Below are 23,927 nucleotides of genomic sequence, written 5' to 3' on the forward strand. Positions count from 1 at the left end.
CGGGGAGATTCACGCTCAGTGGCGTTTAAGGTTGATTTGAGGAAACACGTTCTCTATAGGAATACCACCCTTTTTTTTGCGTGAGTTCTCGGCGGGAGCATGTTGTGTCTTTCAGGCATATTTTTTGACTGCCTCTGCTAGGACCCAGCCGCGGGGTCCTCGGGATGCAGCCGGAAGTGCAGCGTGCGTGCGGTTTGGTGGGTCGCTGTGTGCGCTCCGCGTGTGCAGCCGCGTGGGCCATGGGGCGGCGGGCGCGGGGCCGGCGGTTCCAGCAGCCGCCGCAGCCTGAGGGCGAGGAAGACGCCAGCGACGGCGGCAGAAAGCGAGGCCAGGCGGTAGGCGCGGGGACGAGAGGGGTGTCTGGTGGGCTCGCGCGTGCGGAGCTTGCTCGTGGGCCGGGTTCGCGGGTGTCGGTCGGAGCTTGCTCACCTGTCGCTTTCCTGGCAGGGCTGGGAAGGTGGCTATCCCGAGATCGTAAAGGAGAACAAGCTCTTCGAGCACTACTATCAGGAACTCAAGATCGTGCCAGAGGGAGAATGGGACCAATTCATGGAGTCACTCCGAGAACCTCTCCCAGCCACACTGAGAATCACTGGGTACAAAAGGTACGTTTGCTGTGTCTTTTCTGAGGTGTGGACTTGGGGGCTGTAGTGCACAGGAACGTCCTCGGTGGGACATTAGAATATGAATAGAAAACGCGACCCGGGAAAGACTTGGGTCCTATGGGGGACCATCAGAGCAGCAGGAATCTTTGCCTCTCTTGCACGTCAAAGTACGTTGTCCGCAAGACTCGTGGCAATTAAAAACTGAAGCTGTGACAAAATGCAGTATTGCTTTTACCTTATTTGTAAGGTGTGTCCAACAGAACAGTGAACTGGAGGGAGTTAGAAAATTGATGGTGTTGCTTTCTTAGATGTTAACAGGGCCTAGGTGTTAAAAAGTCTGCACACCCCGGAGCGCTTATGGAACGTCTTCTCAGAACTGGTTTTACGTTTAAAACACTTGGCAATCTTAAAGCTATTAAATCTTACCAACTCACCTTCTTAGATGACTGTGAAACTTGCTTTTTTTTTTTTTTCCATAGCCATGCCAAAGAGATTCTCCATTGCTTGAAGAACAAGTACTTTAAGGAGTTGGAGGACCTGGAAGTAGATGGACAGAAAGTTGAAGTTCCACAACCACTAAGCTGGTGGGTACAGAATGCTTCCTCGTGCTGGGTGTTTCTTAGGTCCCCAACCCCCTTTAATGCACTTCTCAGCTCTAAAGTCACTGTCGGCTTAAAGAGCTTGGTTGTACTTTCCTTTTTTTTTCTTCTTATAAAGATTTACGTGTTTATTATATATAAGTACACTGTATTCAGACACACCAGAAGGCATTACAGGACTCATTACAGATGGTTGTGAGCCACCATGTGGTTGCTGGGAAGGACCTCTGGGAGGGAGAGAGCAGACAGTACTCTTAACTGCTGAGCCGTGTACCTAGTCCCTGGATGTATTTTTCAAGCATCTGTTTGTCTGTTTTCCGAGACAGGATTTCTGGGTGTTCTGAAACCTGTAGACAAGGTTAGTCTCAAACTCAGATCCACCTGCCTCTGCTGGGTGGATTAAATCCATGTACCAGCATCATCTGCCTTATTAGATTTATGTATGTATGTATACGAGTGCAGGGAGGCTGTCTTCAGGCACATCAGAAGAGGGCACTGGATCCCATTACCATGTGGTTGCTGAGAATTCAACGCAGGACCTCTGGTCTGGAAGAGCAGCCAGTGCTCTTAACCACTGAGACGTCTCCCCAGCCCCCATCATCTGCCTCTTTTCAAGCATCTTAATGTTCTTTCCTGTAGTGCTTTTATTAACATGAGGTTGGGGTACACATGTTCATCAGTGACTCGCAGTTAATTGAGTTAATGAGTTTGGTTAATTGGTCTTGGGTCCAGCTTCCTCCTTGATGTTCCTGAGTTGCTTCTTGAACTTCTTTTTACAATGACCAGTTTTCCACATCCTAGTTTCCGAGTAGAAGGGAAGACAAGCTCTGCTTGCCAGTCTCATCACAGGTTGCTATGGCTTGTGTGCCAGTGTTTCCCAGCGCAGCCTGCCTGTAGGCTCACATTCAGTCAGGCTTCCCCTGTATCCAGCAGCCAGGCACTCCTGCTCCCATGACAGCCCTTTTATTACCTGTGATCCCTGGCTCTGAAGGTGTAGGATTTCATATTTAATACCTGAAATGCTCAGTAACAGCTCAGATGCTCCACACCCTGAGTGAACTTAAGGAAACTTTTAATTATGGTTTCATATTTAAGATTTTTAGGTAAAATTTTCACAAAAGAAAAATATTTTAAGCAGTTTCTATATAAAGGTGAATTTAGTGAGTCTTTTCTGATAACTATGGGTTTTAATTTTTTTTTTAATGATTTTTCATTTTGAGGCAGGGTCTTATTTAATCATGGCTGGTCTGGAAGTTTCTATGTCGAACAGGCTGAACTTCAAACTCAGAGAGACAATCCCCTCTTCTTTTGAGATTGAAGGCCTATGCTACCATGTCTGCATTTTGGCTATTGGTATATTGATGTTGTCTTTTGTTTTTAGGTAATCTTTTGTGTTTTTTTTTAATCATGGAATATCGCTTGCCATTTTTCACTGGCTATTTGGGTTTTCAATATCCTTCCTTACCATGTTAAGCACAGCAGGTCCGTTTAAATGAGTCCTGGATGTCAGACACTAAAATCAGTGTGCAGAAGATTTCTCCAATATCTCACTAGGACTCCAGACTGGTGGCGTCGATGGAATTGCCTCTGGTGAAGCAGGGTTAATATTTCAGTTGTTTTTAATTGTCTGATACATCAAAGAGTGCTGTGTGTAACATCCACAGAAAATTTCTTTTTCATAATTTAGATGGAAATTAACAGAAGTATCTTAGTGCACAACGGTTGAGCAGGGTCTAAGAACTATTTTTCTGTGTCACTTCCAAGTTTCAAGTTTGTCACTTTGAGTCTGTTTTCCAGTCAGCCTGATTTCATTTTCCCATTTGTTACCATGGCTACAGAGATACACAGAACCTCTGTGACTTGTTACAGGAATTCATTGTCCTGTCTCAGGTGTAACAGTCAGTGCCAACACAGAGATTAATTACTGTCCGACCTGCTTAGTTTGATGCTGGGTTGAGTAGGCTTGGTGAGCAGAGTGTCGTGAGTCACATCAAAGCCCTTGTTCCTGCATGTAGATGAATACATACAGGCCAGGTGTAGATAACACCTGTCCCGATCACTGACTTCACAAAGAAGGAATGTCCTCAGAGTGACACAAATGACAGGAGACTTCATTCTTCAGTCTGCATAGCTGATAACAGACTTTGTTAAAACTGAGTGCATTTGTGGTTTCCAGGAATGGGAGGGGGTGTAGGGTTGGGTTTTGTACGCAAGCTCTTTTGTTTCCTTATAGAATTGCTTTTACAGACATACAAAATAGACTAACAAAATCATAATCAGGAATCTATCAAACATGTAACTGCCTACTACTCATGCCTTATTGTATGAAAATGGTCAACATCTTCCGTCTCTAGGTACCCTGAAGAACTTGCCTGGCATACAAACTTAAGTCGGAAAATCTTGAGGAAGTCCCCGTTGTTGGCAAAGTTCCATCAGTTCCTGGTCAGCGAGACTGAGTCTGTAAGTGGGTTCTGTGAGCGCCCTGGGGCCTGAACACTGAGTGCTGTGATTGCACTGGCACTGTGCTTCCCACCTGGAGAGTGGCCATGGTGAGGAGACCCTGGCCTTAGTTTCCTGTGATTGACTAGGCTTACCTGTCTCTGTTGTCAGCTTGTCTGACTGCCTTCTCTTGGTGGATTCACATGGCTGTCGAATCTGAGTGTAGGACCAGGCTGTCACTGTCACTCATAGTACTTCTGTGCAGTCTCCTCCTTTTTTCTTCTTAGATGTGTGTTCACTTGAACTGTCATACATCCAAGATTTTAGGGCCACTATGGAAGTTATCTAGTTTACTTGTAATGGCACTGTTAACGTCACACTTTATCTTACTGTATCTTGCTGAATGTATTTTTCCTATATTGAACCTTTACCAATGCTGCCAAAAACATGTAGCCGAGTGTAGCTGTAATTCTCATAGGTGCAGACTTTCTGGGTTGGTTCGAGCGACTTCAGTCACTGGACTGTCCCAGTACAGCTGCTGCCCATTCATGTGGACCTGGAGAAGTGCACACTCTATAGCTTTCCTTTTCTTGTTCACCTCTTTCTGATGAAGTGAATGGTTTTGTGCTACTAGATAAAGCGGGCTTCCTGTTCACCAAGCTTTACAAATACTGTGCTTCCCTAGTTACTGGTGCCATTACCAATTTGAAAGTTGGGTCTGGCTCAGTTTCAGTTTCTGGCTGTTTTTTACCACTGTGGCTTTCTGTGCAGATAGGTAGAGGACATAAGTTTGCTTGACTTTCCCTCGATGGAAACTAAGCATTGAAAGCTGCCACATCCTTGTCTGTACTCAGCTCTGCTCAGTTCCTTATCTAGGTTGGTGGTAGAGTAAGAGGTTAGCAAACCATGAGGAAGCATCCAGTTTGTGCTTTGAATAGAGCACAGGCTGGGTGGCGACCAGTGCAGTAGGTACCTAGGTGGTGATGGAGACCCAAGTTGTGAGGGAAGGTGACTATTAGAGGAACTAGGCAGTGGGAGCTGTGCAGCCGAGCAGAGCTAGCTTCATTAGCTCTGCAGAGTTTTGGAGGCAGAGTCACACTGATAGACCGGAAGCTTACGTCGGTGTGCCTAGGTGAGTGAATCAAGGGTTAGGTAGGTGCCACAGAGTCACTGCTGATCACAAACTCAAGGCAGAGAATAACAGGTGAAAATGTCAGGTCTGACGGTCATATGCCTGACTTGTCATGTGTCAAATGCTTGACAAGTGTTTCAGGTTGAGAAGCAGGTACTTTGTGAGAAGCCCACATGTCCCCATTATTGGTAGGTTATGACGGAGGCAGTACTGCCCTGCTGCTCCCTGTCCCCACCTGAACGGGTCTTATCTGCCAGCTGTCGTGCCCTGGCTCTGGTGAAAACAACAGGAGGGCGTTGTGTTGATTAGTTGCCCAAAAGATAAAGATAGCTGATGTCTGGTTTCTGCAAGTAGTTGCTTAGCTCTGGGAAGTAGACGTGGAGGGTTCCTGGTAGAGGAGATGTGAGGAAGGAGGATTATTGCTCAGTGATCACTTTCTTTCCTGCACTGGGCTTTGGCTCCTGGCTGTCTGCTCTGATAGCTGACCATCCTTGAGGACACTCACCCGACCCCCGTGTTTAAGAGGAATGAGACTGTGGTACTAACCCCCAGTATCATACCTGACCTTCTAACCTGATGCTAGTGGGTTGTTCTCAGTTATCTTAAGATAGCAAGCAACTATCGATTGATATAAAACTCTCCTCTCACTGAACATTTTGTGATAGTAGAGATTTGCTTATTCTTTGTAAGATTACATGGGCTTTTCCTGTCACCCTCCATACATTCCTGATTTGAAATGCTGTTTTTCTTATTGTTGCTGCTTTTTTTCTCCTCAAGGGAAACATCAGCCGCCAGGAGGCTGTCAGCATGATCCCCCCACTGCTGCTCAACGTGGAGCCACACCATAAGGTAGCGTACCACAGAGAAGACTGGGGTAGGTATTGGCAGTGTGTCCACTCTGCTGAAACCTTTTAGCAGTATTAGCCTATCCCCTTAGGATTTTTGCTTTTGTAGTTTGTCTTATCTTACAATACACACAGTTGCATATAACTTTCTCCACTCTTCAAGGTTTTTTACTGTAATAAATTAACTATACAGATAGCCTTGAGTGATCCTTTGTCTAAACCACCTTGGCTCTCTGGTGCTCAATAGTGCCAAGCACTGTTCTGTGATATCAGTAACCTGATGGCTTGCCTGTGCCTACATGATCTCTGAGGATGCATCCCATCACTGCATTTTCCAGATGAGGAAGAAGTGCAGTGGGCCCACACTTTGGAGTTGACACTTGCTGTCATGTCATGCTGGGCCCCTCCTGTTCACTTGTAACTCCACAGTTCCCAGCAGCACTCTGTCCTCAGCCCTGTGGACACCATGCTTCTGAGCAGGGAACATTCTCTCCATCGGATAGAAGTTTAGATTAGGTCTTGGAATGCAAGTTAGTGTATTAGAACAACTCACAAGGCGGTTTGAGGTCAAATGTAGAGTGTTAAAGCTTTTCATAGGTGATACATGTATGTTTGTTTGCTTGTTTTTATAGATCTTAGACATGTGTGCAGCCCCTGGATCCAAGACCACACAGTTAATTGAAATGTTGCATGCAGACATGAGTGTGCCCTTTCCAGGTAATCACTGTGGGGCACGGGAGCTACTTTGGGTTGTGGTCAAGGAGAAGTCCTCCCCTCTCCTGCTTCCTGGGCAGTGACTGCTCCTATAACTATGAACTGATGGTAGCACACTGTGATGATGAGTTCTCAGACCAGCACAGTCAGACTATGAGAGATTCCTATGTCTGTCTGTAATAGAAAACGGGCCTGCACATAGTACAGACTTGTGTTTGAACTTGACTAGGTGAGAAGGTTACATGATGTGCTTGGTTATCGCTGTTAGTCCCTTCCATTCAGATCCCCCACCTTCAAGGAGGTTGTGGTGGCATTGGATGCCCTGTGAAGTGGGATGTGATGGTCAGCGTTGTGGGGAGGCTGCAGGATGCTCATGAGGTGGCAGACATTTCTGCAGGTTTCCTGTCTTTCTTTAGAGCAGGAGCAGGATTTCTAGTGTTGGTCAGGTCAGCTTTGGTCTGTCCTGTTTGCTGGCTTCAGCAGCTGCCCAAGTCCCAGTTCTGGCAGGAACGGTTTCTTCTCTGTATTCCTGATGTCTTGTGTCCCTCGCTGTTCTGAAGCATGGTCCTGGTTGTAAATGTTGTTAGCATATTCTGCCTTTTGTGGTAGAGTATGGGAGGAGCTAGAAATGAGCAGGAGCATCACCTCGGAAACGTCCTGGGGTGGTTCTGAGCTTGGGTGTCATGTTCCAGAACCAGATGATGGGCTTAGGTGACAAGACCCTACCCCAGGCCACATATCCATTCTAGAGCAGAGCTCTGACACATGGGCAGGGTTTTAACTCCGTCAGGTTTTATGTGCCTTTCACACCTCCCCCATAATTAATAATAATCATAGGAAAGCTATTGGCACAGGAGTTGGTACAAAGTAAACAGCTGCTAACAGATGAGTCTTGAGGATTTGAGGGTTTTGGTGCCTATGAAATGCACACGCCGACAGTCAGTCAGCTCCTTTTCCCTTTTTTTTTTTTTCTGAGACAGGGTTTCTCTGTGTAGCCCTGGCTGACCTGGAACTCACTCTGTAGATCAGGCTGGCCTTGAACTCAGAAATCCTCCTGCCTCTGCCTCCTGATTGCTGGGATTAAAGGCGTGCGCCACCACGCCCAGCCCCTTTTCCCTTTCTATAAATTCTTGTTCTGAGCCTTGACGTCTTGCAGAGCTTTCCTCCTCACCCGCCGACCCAGGGGCTCTGGTTGTGTGTTTCAGGGGATCAGTCTGCTTCGGCTGCATCTCTCCTGACTACAATTTTATGTTCCTAGAGGGATTTGTAATCGCAAATGACGTGGACAACAAGCGCTGCTATCTGCTCGTCCATCAGGCCAAAAGGTTGAGCAGTCCCTGCATCATGGTGGTAAACCATGACGCATCCAGCATACCTAGACTTACAGTAGATGTGGACGGAAGGAAAGAGATTCTCTTCTATGATCGAATTTTATGTGATGTCCCTTGCAGGTATTTATATTATTAAAAGGCCAGAATGCCCAAAATCTTATCAGGAAATCCAATTACATATGGATTAGATTAAATGAAGTACCACATGACCACAATGGTGCACATGGTTACTGTGGCCAGGGGGATGGAGGAGGATATTAACAAAAAGACAGACATGAGGGAGTTGTGAAACAGTTGGGCATGGTGTTGGGTATAGAGCAGTCATAACAGCTCCAGAAGACGGAACACACACACACACACATACACACATACACACACACACACACACACACACACACACATACATATACACACACACACACATACACACACACACACACATACACCCCTCTCTTAAGAATTTTTTTCTTGGAGCATATATATAAAAAATGTCAGTTTTCTACTAACGTTTGTTACTTAGTTCAGTGAAAGAAATTTAAGAGTTGAAACCTTTGTGAAACTCATTTTAACTGTGTACTGATACTTCAATTTTAATGGCATAAATGTTAGAGAATTGGATTTTATGTGCAGAAACATTCTATGAATTGACTGAATAGCTGTCTTGAAAGGAAAGACCCTGTGCTGTCATTGACATCAGTTCAGAGGTGGTGAAACCCAAGCATTGATGCCTGAACAGAGTGGATTGGTGGAAATTCCAGCTCAGTCTGCCGGAGGGAACCTATCAAAGTGTCTAGGACAACTCTTTGAGAGGATGCCATTTCTTAAACATTTACAGCTTGGAGTAGAACTTAGTTTGATTTGTAGCTGATAGTACTGAGTGTGGCTGAGTTTAAACGCATGGAAATTTTATACTTTAGAATAGCGTGAAACTTAAAAGCATGGACTACTTTAACAGCATGGTAAGTAAAACTTTTAATGTTCTGTATGAAGCATCATAAGTACATGAGTCATGAATTCTCTCTTATTTCCTTAGTTATAATATAAACTGATTAACCGTGAGGGTCTCATGTTTTCTACCCATATGGTCTTATAAAATATTTTTTATATTCTGAAAATAAGTTGACTTTACAAACTCTTGATTATAGGCTGAAGAAATTCCAGAAATTATGGTAGAGCTTCTACCATCTGAGCCCTATCATCCAGCCAGAGTAGAGTAGAGATCATATATCAGGAGTTTCCTATCTTGTGGAACTGCTCTGAAGGATCTGGAAATGAAGCTTTGTGAAGTCTTAAGGTAGAGCAGGAACAATCCCTGGAATGCTGGGTAGATGAAACAGGACAGCTGAAGTCTATCCTGTAAAGTGTACTTCATAATAATTTTTATCAAATCAGAGAAGAAAGTGAGAAATATTTAACGCATAGAAAAAAGTGTAAAGGATTAAATTGGCTTGAGTGAATGATTACTGTGGCAAAACCTTTGCTAATATATTACTGATTTTTTAATGTCTTATTAACCATGTTTCTAAGTAGCATTTATACAAGGGCCTAATTCCTGGATATACAGATTAATTTTGCTGGTATAGTCTGAATATCCTTAATTTGAAATGTAAAGTTTTCCAAAAGTCAAAACATTTTGAGTCCTTGGCAGATCTCCAAGAGAACAATTCCACACCCTAACTTGTGACAAGTCACAACCAAAACACTGCTTATTCAGAGAGGCACGTCATTATCTTCATCCTGTGTGTATACGGTATATACAGAGCAAATGTGTTTGTGTTTAGAATTGACTCTCATTCTCACATCCTCTGCAAAGACACCTAGCACTTGTCTGCAGCAAAGCACTGTGGATCTGGCCACATGTAGCCAACACTTCTCCATGGAAGCAGTCTCTTCAGAATCAAATGAGGTTTTCTGTTCCTGTTCCTTGCTTTCTGGATTTGAATGTAAAGTGTAGTTTTCTGGAAGCTGAAGTAGAAAGTCTCCTATGAGGATGGAGTTGCTTTAGTCAGTGTTTATAACACCTGCTTTGCAGTTCAGCTTGGGTATGACCTAAGTAGGGCTCACTTGTTAAATATCTTCTTTTCAGTGGCGATGGCACAATGAGAAAAAACATTGATGTCTGGAAGAAATGGACAACCTTAAACAGCTTGCAGCTCCATGGGTAAGTGAATTGCTTAGACTGAGACAGGCAGACTTCAAGATGCATGGCTCCCTGGTAGACCATCTACCGGTGTGCCTCGGATGACACAGTTAATAGTTGCCTCATGAAAGTTTGCCCACTACAAGTTATGTTAGAGCAGTGGTTCTCAGCCTGTGGGTTATGGTGCTTTTAGGATTCATGTTTCCATGATGTTTGCAGCATGATTCATAACTGTAAAAGTATTACACTTACTAAGTAACAACAAAATAATTTTATGAGCCGGGTGTGGTGGCGCATGCCTTTAATCCCAGCACTCGGGAAGCAGAGGCAGGCAGATTTCTGAGTTCGAGGCCAGCCTTGTCTACAAAGTGAGTTCCAGGACAGCCGGGGCTATACAGAGAAACCCTGTTTCGAAAAAAAAAATTATAGTTGGGGTTCACTAAAACATGAGGAACTATATTAAAGGGTTGCAGCATTAGGACGGTTGAAAACAATTGCCTTAAAAGTCTTATTTAAGTAAGTGTAGTAACTTCGAACTGGCCTGGTGACACATTCTTTTGGTCCTAGCACTTAGGCAGAGGCAGGCAGATCTCTTGAGTTCAAGGCCAGCCTGGTCTACAGAGTGAGTTCAAGGACAGCCAGGGCTGTTACACAGAGAATCTCTGTCTTGACAAAGCAAATAAATAAGAAAATAAGTAAGGCATAGTAACAGCTACTTTTTATGCTGTCATGATGCACATTTATCTGCCTTCTATGCCCATTTCACCGTGGACTTCTCATGGTAGCGTCTGTCATGGTTTGTGTGAGGCAGTATTGGTGTGTGGTGTACTTATTCTTCCTGTTGTTTATGTTTTGCTTGAGCGTGTATATGTGCACACTTGTGTGTGCCTGGTGCCTATGGAGGTCAGAAAACTGCAGTTTTGGATGTTTACGAGCCACCATGTGGGTGGTGGGAGCCAACCCAGGTCCTCAGTACATGCTCGTAACTGCTAAGTCATCTTTCCAGACCCTCCCTCCCTTCACAGCGTTCTCTTTGGCTCTTTCTATAGAGCTTTAGTGTTCATTTTTTCTTTTAACATGAAAAGCACAAGCTCTTCAGTGAGTGGGCTAGTATACTAGTATAAACTGACTACAAATAATTTAGCAAGTACTTTGTTTATTAAATACTACTAGTTTTATAAAATGGAGGAAAGGTTTTATATTTTTCACAGGAAAACTACATAATTCAATAAATTTGGAGATTTTTTTAGTAGAGAAATTCTCCAAATACATTATAGTTTTTTTGTTAAACTGTTGGGAAACAGAACAGAACAGAATAAAAAATAGATGTTGGAACAAACATACAGCTTATATAAGGTTACATTAAATTCACTTGCAACCCTGAGAGGTGTTTGCTTTGTTTTTATTATAAAAGTGCCATGAAAATCATGTTTGTAACGGAGTAAGTAGGTGTTCTGTGGCCTCTGGTCTGGGGCTGATGTGTTAACCTGAGATCTACCTTTAGCCTGCAGCTTCGGATTGCAACTCGAGGTGCTGAGCAGCTGGCGGAAGGTGGCAGGATGGTGTATTCCACGTGTTCCTTGAACCCCGTGGAGGATGAAGCAGTGATCGCAGCTCTGCTAGAGAAGAGTGAAGGTGAGCATGTGTGCAGCCAGTTCTTAAGAGTGCACAGTGAGCAGGCAGCTGCGGGAGGGAGGGCGGGGGTTCACCATTTGCATGCATGTTTAACCCAATGCCTGTAACTCTTTAAAGTGAGATGTACTTTAAAAAAAAAAGGGCTTCTGAGATGTGATTGACTTAGTCTGTGAATTACTTGGAACCTGAAAGCTTAGGGACAAAGCTGTGCTCATTTTTCTCTAATAACAAAATGACTATTTGTAACTATGCCAGACCCTTATACATTGATTGTGTAAGAGTTTAATGGGGTAGAATAATCCCCCCCCCCCCCCCCCCCAGCATCTTGCCTGTGAGTGTTCAGCGCAGGATGCTTGGCTAATTGATGCTGTGAAGCTTTCACTATGGTCCTCAGTTCCTCATCCTGCGAGACTGACCTTGAAGCTCTGTGTCTCCTGCTGCCACCATTCAGCTTTTGTCTCTGGAATTGTGACTCTAGGTCACTCTAGGTTACTGCCTTGTTTGCAGCAGTGCAAGTTTCTGTCAGGGTTTTATTCCATGTGTAAGCTGAGCGTTACCCAGCTGTCTGTACAGTTCCTCAGTGGGTGGGCACTTGTGACCTCCTGTGAACCTGGGGCTGTGAATGTGAACGTGGTGTTAAGGTTTCTTGGCCTGCTTTCCACGCTTTGGGATGTGCATCTGGAAGGGGAGTCTTCCTGTGTTAAGGATTTACCAGGCTGATCTTTGCAGTGATGTCAGTCGGTTCCAGTTTCACAAGGTCCCAGTTTCAACATGTTCTTGGCTGACCTGTACTTGTTAGTACCCGTCCCACTGCTGTAAAGTCTTAGACACTGAGTTACACTGAGACATCAGACAGGCAGCATTTTCTAACAGTATAGCATTTTCACAATGCTTTTAAAGTGCTTCACTTTCAGCCTTTTGCTGAAGAGTTAGCTTTCCACCATTAACTTAACCTGTATTGGAGGTTTTAAAAAGTTGTCAGTAGGTGTTTTCCATGTTTTGATAACACAGTCCACCAGAGTGCCATCCTCACAAGCATGATGGAAGTTAAATATAATATGGAAAGTTCACTCACATTTCCTGTGGCTCAGCACCCACCACCTGCCATGGGTGCATTAGGTGTGCCTCAGCCCTGGCTGGCCTGGGCTGTGCAGTCAGCCCTCAGCTGGGTCCTTTGGGTTGACATTTGATATGCTATATTCGATTCTTACACTTTAGCTTTAATAAAGATGAGATTTTGGAACAATTATTTTGCACGAGGAGAAGGAAATTATCATGATGTCATAGCCACAGGCACTCTCTGCCAAGTGATAAGAATTGAACTTGACCAGATTTATGCCTGTGTTAGCTGACATTCAGGGATGGGAGGATTCTGATAGCTGGAAGGATGGCGTAGTCCCACAGCTCTGAAAAGCAGGCAGTGTACTTAGCATTGGCAGCCAGTTCCTATCACTGAAGCCAACTAGAGGACTTGTGCTGTCAATATCAGGGAGAGGGAGGCAGAGGGGCTGAGTTAAGCCCAGCTTGAGGCTCACAGGAGTCCCTTTTTCAAAAGCCTAGCTTGAGGAAGAAGTTCAGTGACAGTCCTTGACTGCCCTGAACAGTAGCTGGGGTCGACCCTTAGCAGAGCCCTCTGAAGGTAGTTGGAGTTGTAGGAGTTGAGGGAGTCTCTCTCTCTCTCTCTCTCTCTCTCTCCCTCTCTCTCTCTCTCTCTCTCTCTCGTGGTGCTTTTTATTGATATAAAACATGGCTCAGGTTTCTTGGTGAGCAGTTCCCTTGACTAGAATAGTGTTAATGCCGGTAAACTCACCTGAAACACAGGCTTAATGGTGACAGGAGCTATCCTTCTGTATCAGGCCTGGCATTTAGTCTTAGTCACAAGCTTTAAACAGAAAATGGAGCAACAAAAAGTGCATAGAGTACTTAGGTGCGGGGAAATCAGGGACTACCAGATGCTCAGAGCTGACACGCTGCAATTGAGAACTGGAGGAAAGATGGCTCACAGCCATGGAAGCTGAAGAAGGGGTGAGCTCCTTCCTGACTTGGGAAGAGTTTTGCTCCTTGATGCAGCCAGTGGCCCAGTGCTGGAAAGAACTGGTGTCTACACTTCGTGCTTGCTTTGAAGGAGGGAGAATCTTTTATTTATTTATTTATCTATTTATTTGTGGTTTTTTCGAGACAGGGTTTCTCTGTGTAGCCTTGGCTGTCCTGGAACTCACTCTGTAGACCAGGCTGGCTTCTAACTCAGAAATCCGACTGCCTCTGCCTCCCAAGTGCCGTGATTAAAGGCGTGCACCACCGCGCCCGGCCAGGAGGGAGATTGTTAAGAGCAGAGCAGAGCGTCTATGGACGGCTCCCTAGCAAGGGTGCCTTTGGGGCCTTTTGACTTGCTTACAGCTACTTGCTTTCCCTTCACCTCTCCAAGGGGCTTGGATGGTTTCCTCAAGTCTGTTTTGGTAGCTGGTCAATGCTAACTGGTGACTCCACTGTACAGCTTCCTACCATGTCACTGTTGTAGACCACCGGACTAGAACATGTTCACAGCTGCCCTGGAAATCTTTTATAATTGAACATAATTTCTGGGGTGTTTGTTAGACCAAAAGGTATGAAGACACAGTTCACCTAATCAATGTGTGTGTAGAGCGTACCTGGCTCTGAATCCCAGCTGTGGGGCAGTAACTCTGGAACCAGCAGTAACCGTAGTTAATGCTTACAGCTTCAGTGTAAACATATTATCTGTGTATTTTAGCAGCTTTATTGAGTTTTAACTTGCGTGTTGAGAATGTAATTAAATGACTTTTCGTAAACTCACTTAGCTGAGTCTGTCACAGTCCAGTTTGAGGCCATTTTTGTACCTCAAGCAGGTTCTTTGTACCTACTGGCTTTCACTCTCTGTCCACTTTAAGCTGCTTTTTGTCTATGAACTTACCTTCTCTGGACATTCTTAGGAGTGGAGCCGTGTGCAGGGCAGTGGTGGCGCACGTCTTTAACCCCAGCACTTAGGAGGCAGAGTCAGGTGGATTTCTGAGTTTGAGTACAGCCAGGGCTACACAGAGAAACCCTGTCTTGAAAGAGTGGAGCCGCAACGTGTGTACTTTGATGTATGCACTTTTGGGGTTTCTTTGAATGTGGACAATATATAAGCCTTTGGGGTTCTTGTTTTTTTTGTTTTGTATGTTCCTAGGAGCTCTTGAGCTTGCTGATGTGTCTGCTGAGTTGCCAGGACTGAAGTGGATGCCTGGAGTCTCACAGTGGAAGGTAATCTTGTGATGGGGACTTTATTTCTAAGGACTAGGAACACCTTGAAAGAGCCACAAACATTGGGAAACATTTGTGTTTCGGCATTGTGAATCAGTGTGTCACATGGTTGTTCAGTATAGATTCCACTTGCAGATTCTATTTAAAGACAAATGCTATAATTGCATGTGGTTGCTTTTCTGCTTTTGTTCCCCATATGGAACCTGGCTTTGCTCTCACACACATAAATATGACCTTGATACCTTTTATTTATTTTTTTTAATGTGTGTGGTTTGCAGTTCAACTTTGGTTTATAAATAGAAATAGTTTCCCCTTGACTTCCCCACACAAAATCGTCTGAGATTTGTTTTAAAAACAAAATGAAAACCGAGTCCGTGGGAGTGATGGCATTGCTCCTGGACTTGGGGTGGATGTGTATCCGCCGCCTTGCCCTGAGCACCGGTGTGCTCCTCACTGAGGTGCTGCTGCTCCTCCCTTTGGACAGGTCATGACTAGAGACGGGCAGTGGTTTGCAGACTGGCATGAGGTTCCCCAGGGCAGGCATACACAAATCCGACCTACCATGTTCCCACCAACGGACCTGGAGAAGCTACAGGCAATGCATCTAGAGCGATGGTAAGTTTGTGAGCTGTGGAGTCGATAGGGTTGCTGTCCTTTGTTGTGAGTACCAGTGTTTACAAATATTGGTATTGTGTCCAATTTCAGAGTTAGTACTTTGGAAACTGCCATGTGCCGTCCGTCCTTTCTTCATTTATGTGTGGTAACTGTACAGCACTCTTGCTTCATTTTGATAGCTCCATAAATGCCTGTAGTGTGCCTTGATGATCACGTGCATCTCCCCATCCCTGTGTCACCCTGTGTCATCCCTCCTTACCTTCCCCTCTGACAACTTTGCAGTGAGGATATGCCGTTCTTCTGGGAGTAGCACTGAGTGCAGTAAGGGCAGAACAGACCTCAGCAGACTCAGTTTTGGATCATTTGCGTGACTTTGCATTTGTACTGTTGTAGCCTTCGAATCCTGCCCCATCATCAGAATACTGGAGGGTTCTTTGTGGCAGTATTGGTCAAGAAAGCACCAATGCCGTGGAACAAACGTCAGCCCAAGGTAAGTGTTAACAGAAGACAAGACCTGTAAGAGTTAATTCATTTCAAATGCAGAGCCAAGTGAAGGTTTTGAGAGCTGAGGGTGTTACGAAGCTCTTGAGCTTAAAGAAAGGGGGCTTCATTTGAATTTCAGATTTTACAAAACATAGGCATTCCTCAAAAAGAGACAGTGAGAAAGGATGTATTTGGGGCCATGTTCCCTCTCTGTCTATCCCCAGCTACTTAGCAGCAGTTGAAAGGACATGAGGTTGATGGTGGCAGGACTCTGGACTCTGAGCCTGGAGTCCTCTGACATTTCCTGCCCTGCACCATGAGGTTCCTTCTGCCCACTCTGAGTCCTGCTCTGGAGTAAGACACCCCTCCTATCTGTGAGCCATCCCTATCTCCATGCCACAAGCTGTTAGAGCCAAATCCAAGTCACAGCCTCAAGAGACATCTCAAAAAGGCCACTGTCTACAGTACCCACTGCCTCTGAAAAGACAGCACAGCTATGTCTGGCTTTCACTGTGAGCGGTGTCCACCTCTGCATGACTAACTAGTAAGATACTACCTCATAGGAGTGTGTCTCCAGCAGGCCATGTTATTCACTCACGCACAGGCCCGGCCAGATACCTGAAACTGGTCAGAGTGAGAGAGGCATGCTAACATGGAACCCAGCAAATGACACAAAATACTTTAAAAAGCAAAACAGTAAAATGGAAGAGAGACTAAAGCCCTGTTAAAACAGCCTGAAGCCAGAAGGCACCTCAAGTGTATGTCATTCTACGGCATACTTATAACAGCCTCAGAACAGTTGCCACCAGCTCAGCCACCAGCTGTAGGTACAGAGCACAGGAAGTGCCACTGTTACACTCTAAGATACATCACACCCAGAGCACGCTCTGCTGGGGCTGGAGGCAGAGCACGTTCTTAGCATACGCAAGGACTCTAGTTTCAACATCCACCCCAAATAACTTAATGCTTGCCGCTGTTAAAACACATTGTAAGAGAACACAAGGTACCCTGATATTAAACTTCCAGTGACCACTTAGAAAAGAAACAGTATTTCAAACACACTGCCATAAGTAAAACGTATTAGTAAAGTTAATTTTACCTTTTTTTTAAAGTACACTACTAGAAAATGTACACTGCCATATGGCTGGCATCCTACCTCTATCAGAAGACTGCAGCTCTAAGCTTTACTCCCAAGGAGTTTGGACTCCAGAGTTAGGTCTCAACTAGATCAGCTAGAAGCTGGACTGATAGTCACCCTGAGCCTCCAGTGGCCAGGGGAGGATGAGGTCCTTGAGAGAACAGTTCTTTTCTGATTTTTTAAAGCTGAGCAGCCTTAGACTTAATCCAAGATGACCTTGAAATGCACAATTCCTGGCCACATTTTATAACCACAGAAGGGTTTGTGTGGTAGGCAAAGTGTGCTAGAATATGACTTGCTTCTGCTCTGAGCCAGTTAGTTGTATATCATGATTGCCTCAGTTCCTGAGGCCCTGGGTGTGTGTGTGCTCCTCCTAATTACACCCTGGAACAGTTCCCATAGCCGTCTTTTGTTAAGATGTCTATCAGTTATGGGCCTGAGCCTAACTCTGTAGGACTCATGTGCCTTACTCAGAGTGGACACAGGGTTACCAAGAGCAGGCAGGCTCTACAAGCCCCTGGGATGTTCTTTGTGAAGCTATTGGAGAGTCAGCTCTGAATTGAACAATGCCTGCAGATTCCATTTAAAGAGCAAATTTCAAAGGCAATGTTTTTTAAAAAGAATGTTTATCTTTCAATGCTTTAAAAAAAATAAAAGTGGTTGACAGGAACATAGTAGTCTTAATTTCTTTACAGTGGTGCGAAGTGTGTTGCTTTTGTGTGAAAATGAATTTGTTCCCTTCAACAGGTCCAGAATAAATCTGCAGAAGCCAGAGAACCCAGGGTATCCAGCCATGTGGCTGCCACAGAGGGAAATCCCAGTGACCAGTCTGAGCTGGAAAGTCAGATGATAACTGGAGCTGGTGACTCAGAAACAGCTCACAACACTGAGAACACAGAGAGCAATGAGAAGAAAGATGGCGTGTGTGGGTGAGGAAGAAGGTGCCATCTGAGCAGAACTATCTGTTTGTTGTCTTCATAGCCCTCCTTGTTAAGCTAAATGGGGTCCCAGAGCCTTAGCCATGGTGACTTTCAGGGGAATGAGGACACAGCACAACTTGTTTGTTATGTTGTACAGGTTAGACCGCACTCACAGATGCTTCCAGCTCTACAGAACAGGGTTGAGTGCTGGGCAGGGCAGGATGAGTGCTGCAGGTATAGACTGCTCCTGCCACACTTGCTGACCACCTTACCACCTCCCTATTCTCTCCTCAGCCCTCCTCCATCAAAGAAAATGAAGTTGTTTGGATTTAAAGAAGATCCATTTGTATTCATTCCTGAAGATGATCCTTTATTTCCACCTATTGAGTAAGGATCCTGCCATTTGAATCCCACTTAAGAAAGTTCATTGTAGCAAAACAAAAGCATTACCAATCTCATACAATTAGTACTTGGTACTTCGCTCTCTTTCTCCTGATCATGCGTTAGAGCTGGGTAGTAATTGAGAGACCTCAGCCTTTATTAAGCTGAAAAAGGAAGAGCCACCTGGATGTAAAGGTGACAGGAAGCACGTCAACTGGGACCCAGTGTGGGTTTAGCTCACTCAGTATAACAGGCAGTGGCAGAGGCTCCTGGTCTGCTCTTATTTAGGAAATTGAGGGGCCAGTAGGAGTGGGAGTGGAATTGTCCTGCATAGGGAACACAGAAAAGCATACACTGTAAAAGCTTTAAGGTTTGGCCCAGGTTCGGAGTCTGGGCTCCTGGCCGTCGGGATAGCATTTTGCAGAAGAGCAGCTCTTGTAACAGCCCTTTTCCTGGCTGTCCTCTGGGCACATCTTGCTTGTGCTTCAGGTGAGGCCAGGGGCCCTGCTGGGCTGTAAGCAGTGCTACTTTGTTGACAGGAAGTTTTATGCCTTGGATCCTTCATTCCCGAGGATGAATCTGTTAACCCGAACCACAGAAGGAAAGAAGCGGCAGCTTTATATGGTCTCCAAGGAGCTGAGGAATGTACTGCTGAACAACAGCGAGAAGATGAAGGTGGCTGGGGAGTGGGCGTGACTAAGCACAAGCAGGACCTTGCATACCCGTACTGCTTTCACTTGGGAGGGGCGACTCCCAGAGTTTCCTCTTTGTTTTTTCCCTGGACAGTTTTCTTAGGTTTGCCAGCCGAGTGGCTGTGCTTACTAACAGTGCTGTCATGCCTTGTTCAGCTCTGTGGGCTTCTGGGCTGTCAGCAGTAACATGGGGACCTCTGTCTGGATGCATACATAATGTGTCCAACTTAGTCTGTGTTTCGTTGTTCAACTTTTCATTGTTGCCATGAGCCGTGGACATAGAAGCGATGGGAACTGTGGTTTGATTCTTGAGAACCAGCTCCAGAAAAGGACCATTTGTCTTTCTGTCCATGCCTTTCTAAAGCTGCTCAGAGGCAGCCATACTGCCTATAGTGAAAGGGCAGCAGTGAATGATTGTCCTGAATTCTTGTTAAATCTCACTTTTAACTTACAGGTCATTAACACTGGGATAAAAGTCTGGTGTCGAAATAACAGTGGTGAAGAATTCGATTGTGCATTCCGTTTGGCACAGGAGGTAATTTAGAAAGGGTTTCAAAGTTCTAGCCATGGTTAATGTGAAATAGCCAGAGAGGAGCCTTCTGGTGTGCCACTCAAGTTTAGTATCTCAGAGTTACTGAATTCCTCCAGGGCCTTGGTTTCTTTGGAGCCTTCAGTCAAGTCATGAACCACACAAGGCAGCCCTTGTCCTTAAGGAATCATGGATCATAGTGCTCTTTCTTGGCTCTTACAGGGAATATATACATTGTATCCATTTATCAATTCAAGAATCATCACTGTATCAATGGAAGACGTGAAGACACTGTTGACCCAGGAGAACCCATTCTTTAGAAAACTGAGCAGTGAGGCCTACAGTCAAGTCAAGGACCTTGGTGAGTAAAGGGATCCAAGACGCTGGCCAGCCTGTATTCCTAACATGAGGACTGCAGATGACAGCTGCACATGCTTCACTCAGTCCTCTGCATGCCTCACACCCTCAGATTTGACCAGTCGTGGATTGAGGATAACTGAGAGGAAAAACAGTCCTATCTGGCAGGGGATGGGCTCAGTTGGCACAGGGTTCCTTCAGCATGCTCAGCCCTGCGTGAACTGTGCATGCCTGTAGTTCTAATACTTACCAGGATCAGCAATTCAAGGTCATGCTTGGCTACACAGCAAGTAATACGGAATAACAAGTGTTGCTAGAGCACCCACAATCAGATGGAGTTCAGGATAATAACTGCTGACAGGACAGTCACTCCCAAAGGGATTTTAAGTCACTTAGAGATAACCTTTCAGAGACTGTGGTGGGCTTAGTGATGTGCAGTGCCATTTATGGTAAAGACCTGAGCCCTTTTGAGGGTTCTTTGCCTTGTCCCTCATGGAACCCCAACTTGTACTTGGCCTGACCCCTTAAGCTGAGCTGGCCCATCAGACCAGCAGTCTTGGTTGCACTGTCCTCTTACAACTCCCAAACTCCAGTGTTCGTTCTCCGTGGCGACATCTTCACCAAGTGTGTCCCGTTTGCTTTTCTTCTGTTTGTACCCTTACACATCTGTTGTGAGTGCAGCTCAGCCTAGGGTACCATCCGTTCTGTCTTTGTCTCCTGTACTCTCCTCGCCCTGGTGTGAGGCACACCTGCACTTTCAGCAGAGAAGGAGCAGGGACTTCACAGTTCTTTCTTTTAATTCTTTTTTTTTAAAGATGTATTTATATATTTTATGTATATGAGTACACTAGCTGTACAGATGGTTGTGAGCCACCATGTGGTTGCTGGGATTTGAACTAGGACCTTTGACAGAACAGTCAGTGCTCTTACTCGCTGAGCCATCTCGCCAGCCCCTTTCTTTTAATTCTTCTGTGAAGGTTTATTTTACTTTATATCTTTGGTTGGGTATGAGGCATAGTACACATGTAGAAGACAGAAGGCAACCTGCAGAGATTGGCTTCCTCTGCCTGCCCACATGGGTTCTGGATCTAACCTCATGCTCCAGTCTTCAGGCTTGGGCAGGAAGCACTTGGACTAGCTGAGCTGTCCCACTGACCCTTACCCTGTATTGAGGTGATAGAGTATAGGACTTGGTAATTCTCATGTTATTTTGTGCTGTAGCTAGTTGAGACTGTTTAACCTTGAGTGTTGAGAACTGACCAGTTAACTCTCAACTTCATGCTTCTTCCCCAGAGAGTGTGCTAAATACTACACACTTATACACACTTGCATATACACCACCCTCCCTCCCTCCCTCCCTCCCTCCCTCCCTCCCTCCCTCCCTCCCTCCCTCCCTCCTTCCTTCCTCTGTCATTTGGGCTCCCCTGTGATTTTCTACCACCTATATCCCTGAGACCAAGAGCTCACTGACCCTTCTTGGAAACAGCACACACATCTGCTCAGTGGTTATGGTCACCAAGTGAAAGCCTTGTCACGAGTGTCTTTCTCTTTTTTTTTCCAGCAAAGGGAAGTGTTGTGCTGAAGTATGAGCCAGATTCTGCGTAAGTATGCGTGCCTCCGTGTTGGATAAGTAGCTGTGCGTGGCAGCTCATGGTGTGACCGCAACACTTACTTGAAGGCTAGAACAGGAGCCACAGCCTGCAGGGGTTTTAGGGCCTTGCTCTTCTTTGGGAAGTTCTCAGCAGCAGAGGCACTAAGGGTAGCAGGCAGGGTCACAACTCTGACCGCATACATGCAGGATAGGGCAGTGGGCACAGCACTTTTTCCAGAGGTTGTGTGTTGGTATCACAAGATGGTGGAGTGAATAGCATGCTTAATGCTTACACGGGACTTCTTTTTTGGCAGGAATCCAGACACCCTCCAGTGCCCCATCGTGCTGTGTGGGTGGCGGGGAAAGGCCTCTATTCGAACTTTTGTGCCCAAAAATGAGCGGCTTCATTATCTCAGGATGATGGGTCTGGAGGTACTGGGAGAAAAGAAGAAAGAGGGAGTCATTCTTACCAATGAGAATGCTGCCAGCCCAGAGCAGCCTGGAGATGAGGATGCCAAGCAGACAGCACAAGACCCCTGCGTCCCAGACTCCGTCCCTGGCTGTGATGCAGCTGCAGCTGAGCCATCCCGGTGAAGGAGTCTTCACACAATGAATTGGTACCATCCGTTGTTGGAGATCAAACCTAGAATGTCCTTAGCCAGGGACCTGGAAATGAGTGGTGGCCACAGTCTGTTAGGAGTCGCTTTTGCAGAGTGGATACATGTTTCTGCTGTTAAAGGCTAACAGCCTTTGCAGAAGTTCAGATCCCTTGTTGGCCAGTATTGACCTAGTCTTCTAAAACGACAGTAAAAGTCTACAAGTCTTTGGGAAGCAGCTCTATCTATCTATGCTTTAATACTTTCTGGACTGCACACCAGTGTGCTGTGCAGTCATGCTGACACTGAGGTCTCAGGTGACTTCTGTGCCTTTGTGATAAAGGGTGAGATAAGCCATCTCAGAGGGAAGGCTGGTGAATCATGACAGCAGTTTTGGGGACCGTTTGTGCTTATCCTGGAGTTGTTTTAAGTGGGGTGGAGATTGCTTGGGTCATGAAATAAAGAGCTATTATGATCATGTATCTTGGCATGAGACTTGGATTTGCTTTTAGTTGGCTAATGGGAGAGAAAAGCCAGCCCTCTGGTGTCTCATACAGGACTTGAAGCTGGACTGTCAGCCGTGTTTCCCTCGCCCAGATTCTCCCGGCAGAGTCCTTGCAGGAGCTCTTCCTTCCCTCTGTCTGTAATGCATTTTGTCCGCACAGTTGAGCATCAGTTACACCAATGCTCTTCCGGCCTCCCTATATGTGCTCTGAGCTAAACAGGCTACCTCTGGGAACTCAGCTGTGCCTTGCTCATAAACGATCAGTCCAGCTGGATTTGATGACTGTTTATATGCCCTGGGGAGGGTCATAGGAGCCTCACCTAAATGTCCAGCTGTGCCATTCCTCAAGTTGTATGTAACTCTTCCTTGGGGAGGGACCGGAGGATACAGGCCAAAGAAGACCAGGGTGGGATTCCATCTCTGTGGCTATGGGAAAGCTGTCATCTGCTGGTTAAAGACTTTGGCACTGCCTTTGCAGGGTAGGGAAACCCAAGCCTCTGTAAGTAGCGCTCACCTGCTCTACAAGTAAGCCCAGAAACTCATTGGTTCCCAGAATGAATTCTGGTAGAGCTGTGGAGTGTGGATGAAACACTGTTGGGCTCTTAGGAGGAGGGGCAGACTTTGCTTAGTTCCCTGCCCGGGGGAGGCATTTTAGCAGCAGTGGGTCTTTCCTGGCATAGGTCTTACACTTGGACCTGACCTTGAGGTGAGTAGATCAATAAGCCGTAGCCATTGCAAGTACCTCACTGTCAAGAAGACGGGTGTCAGCCTCAGCCAGTGCTACCCAGGCTGCCTCCATCTTGTGACTCCTCCTCTTACAGGGTGCGGGTTAGTTACTTTGTAAAATATTTTTGGGCTTTTAAGTCTAACTAGAGCAGATAGGCAGTGCAGCTAGGGCTTGTGTTACCATTGGTTGTCACCTCGTGGTGACAGCTTTGCTTGTTGGCAGGCAGGTGTCTGCCATTGTCTTCGTCCTTATTTGTGTCTTACAGGGAGGTCTCCTAAGACTTGGTTCTTTTTCCTCATCAGACTTCAACAGCATCAGCATTGTTTTTTGAGACATGATTTTGTTAAGTTTTGACCCTGAGAACCTCCTGCTTCAGCCTCCTAGGTACTGGGCTTCTCAGCATGAGTTGCCATGCCAGCTTTGGATGCCGTCCTGTAGAGACCCCCTTAGCAGATGAAACTTACTCTGATTCTTGGTCAAATCCTACTGGGAGGACAGGCCGGGTGGCAATCCTGGGTGCCATTCATGCTGTGTGCTTTTCCCTTGGGTTCCAGAATATTTTAAATGGTTCCAATGAATGCTTATAGTGAAGTGTGTTTTCTTTTCAATTTCAGTACGGTTTGTCTGATTCCCATAAGGTGCTGCTCTGTGGAAGTAAAGACATTTGCCTATAGGACTTCTTGGCCTTGCATAAA

The 23,927-nt window shown here is 45.7% G+C and overlaps 1 protein-coding gene across 1 annotated transcript; it reads left to right on the plus strand.

The window, feature by feature from the left end:
* The first annotated feature begins 162 nt into the window (after positions 1–162).
* Positions 163–23,927, plus strand: Nsun2 (NOL1/NOP2/Sun domain family member 2). The gene is made up of 19 exons (NM_145354.5): positions 163–335; positions 448–605; positions 1,085–1,189; positions 3,559–3,664; positions 5,553–5,624; positions 6,253–6,337; positions 7,593–7,785; positions 9,752–9,826; positions 11,310–11,440; positions 14,625–14,698; positions 15,183–15,313; positions 15,707–15,803; positions 17,682–17,863; positions 18,149–18,241; positions 18,775–18,910; positions 19,382–19,462; positions 19,679–19,817; positions 21,375–21,414; positions 21,719–23,927. The coding sequence occupies exons 1-19, from the start codon at positions 240–242 to the stop codon at positions 21,996–21,998; spliced, it is 2,274 nt and encodes a 757-aa protein (NP_663329.3). The 5' UTR covers positions 163–239; the 3' UTR covers positions 21,999–23,927.

The sequence above is a fragment of the Mus musculus genome, chromosome 13, assembly GCF_000001635.26.
Source record: "Mus musculus strain C57BL/6J chromosome 13, GRCm38.p6 C57BL/6J".
NCBI lineage: Eukaryota > Metazoa > Chordata > Mammalia > Rodentia > Muridae > Mus > Mus musculus.

What these genes read in the sequence shown, in the direction of transcription:
- Nsun2 (NM_145354.5), top strand. Translation starts at nt 240, where the DNA reads ATGGGGCGGCGGGCGCGGGGCCGGCGGTTCCAGCAGCCGCCGCAGCCT. An exon ending in TTATGTGATGTCCCTTGCAG is followed by an intron (nt 7,786 to 9,751) that starts GTATTTATATTA and finishes TCTTCTTTTCAG; the next exon opens with TGGCGATGGCACAATGAGAA. An exon ending in CATTCCGTTTGGCACAGGAG is followed by an intron (nt 19,463 to 19,678) that starts GTAATTTAGAAA and finishes TGGCTCTTACAG; the next exon opens with GGAATATATACATTGTATCC.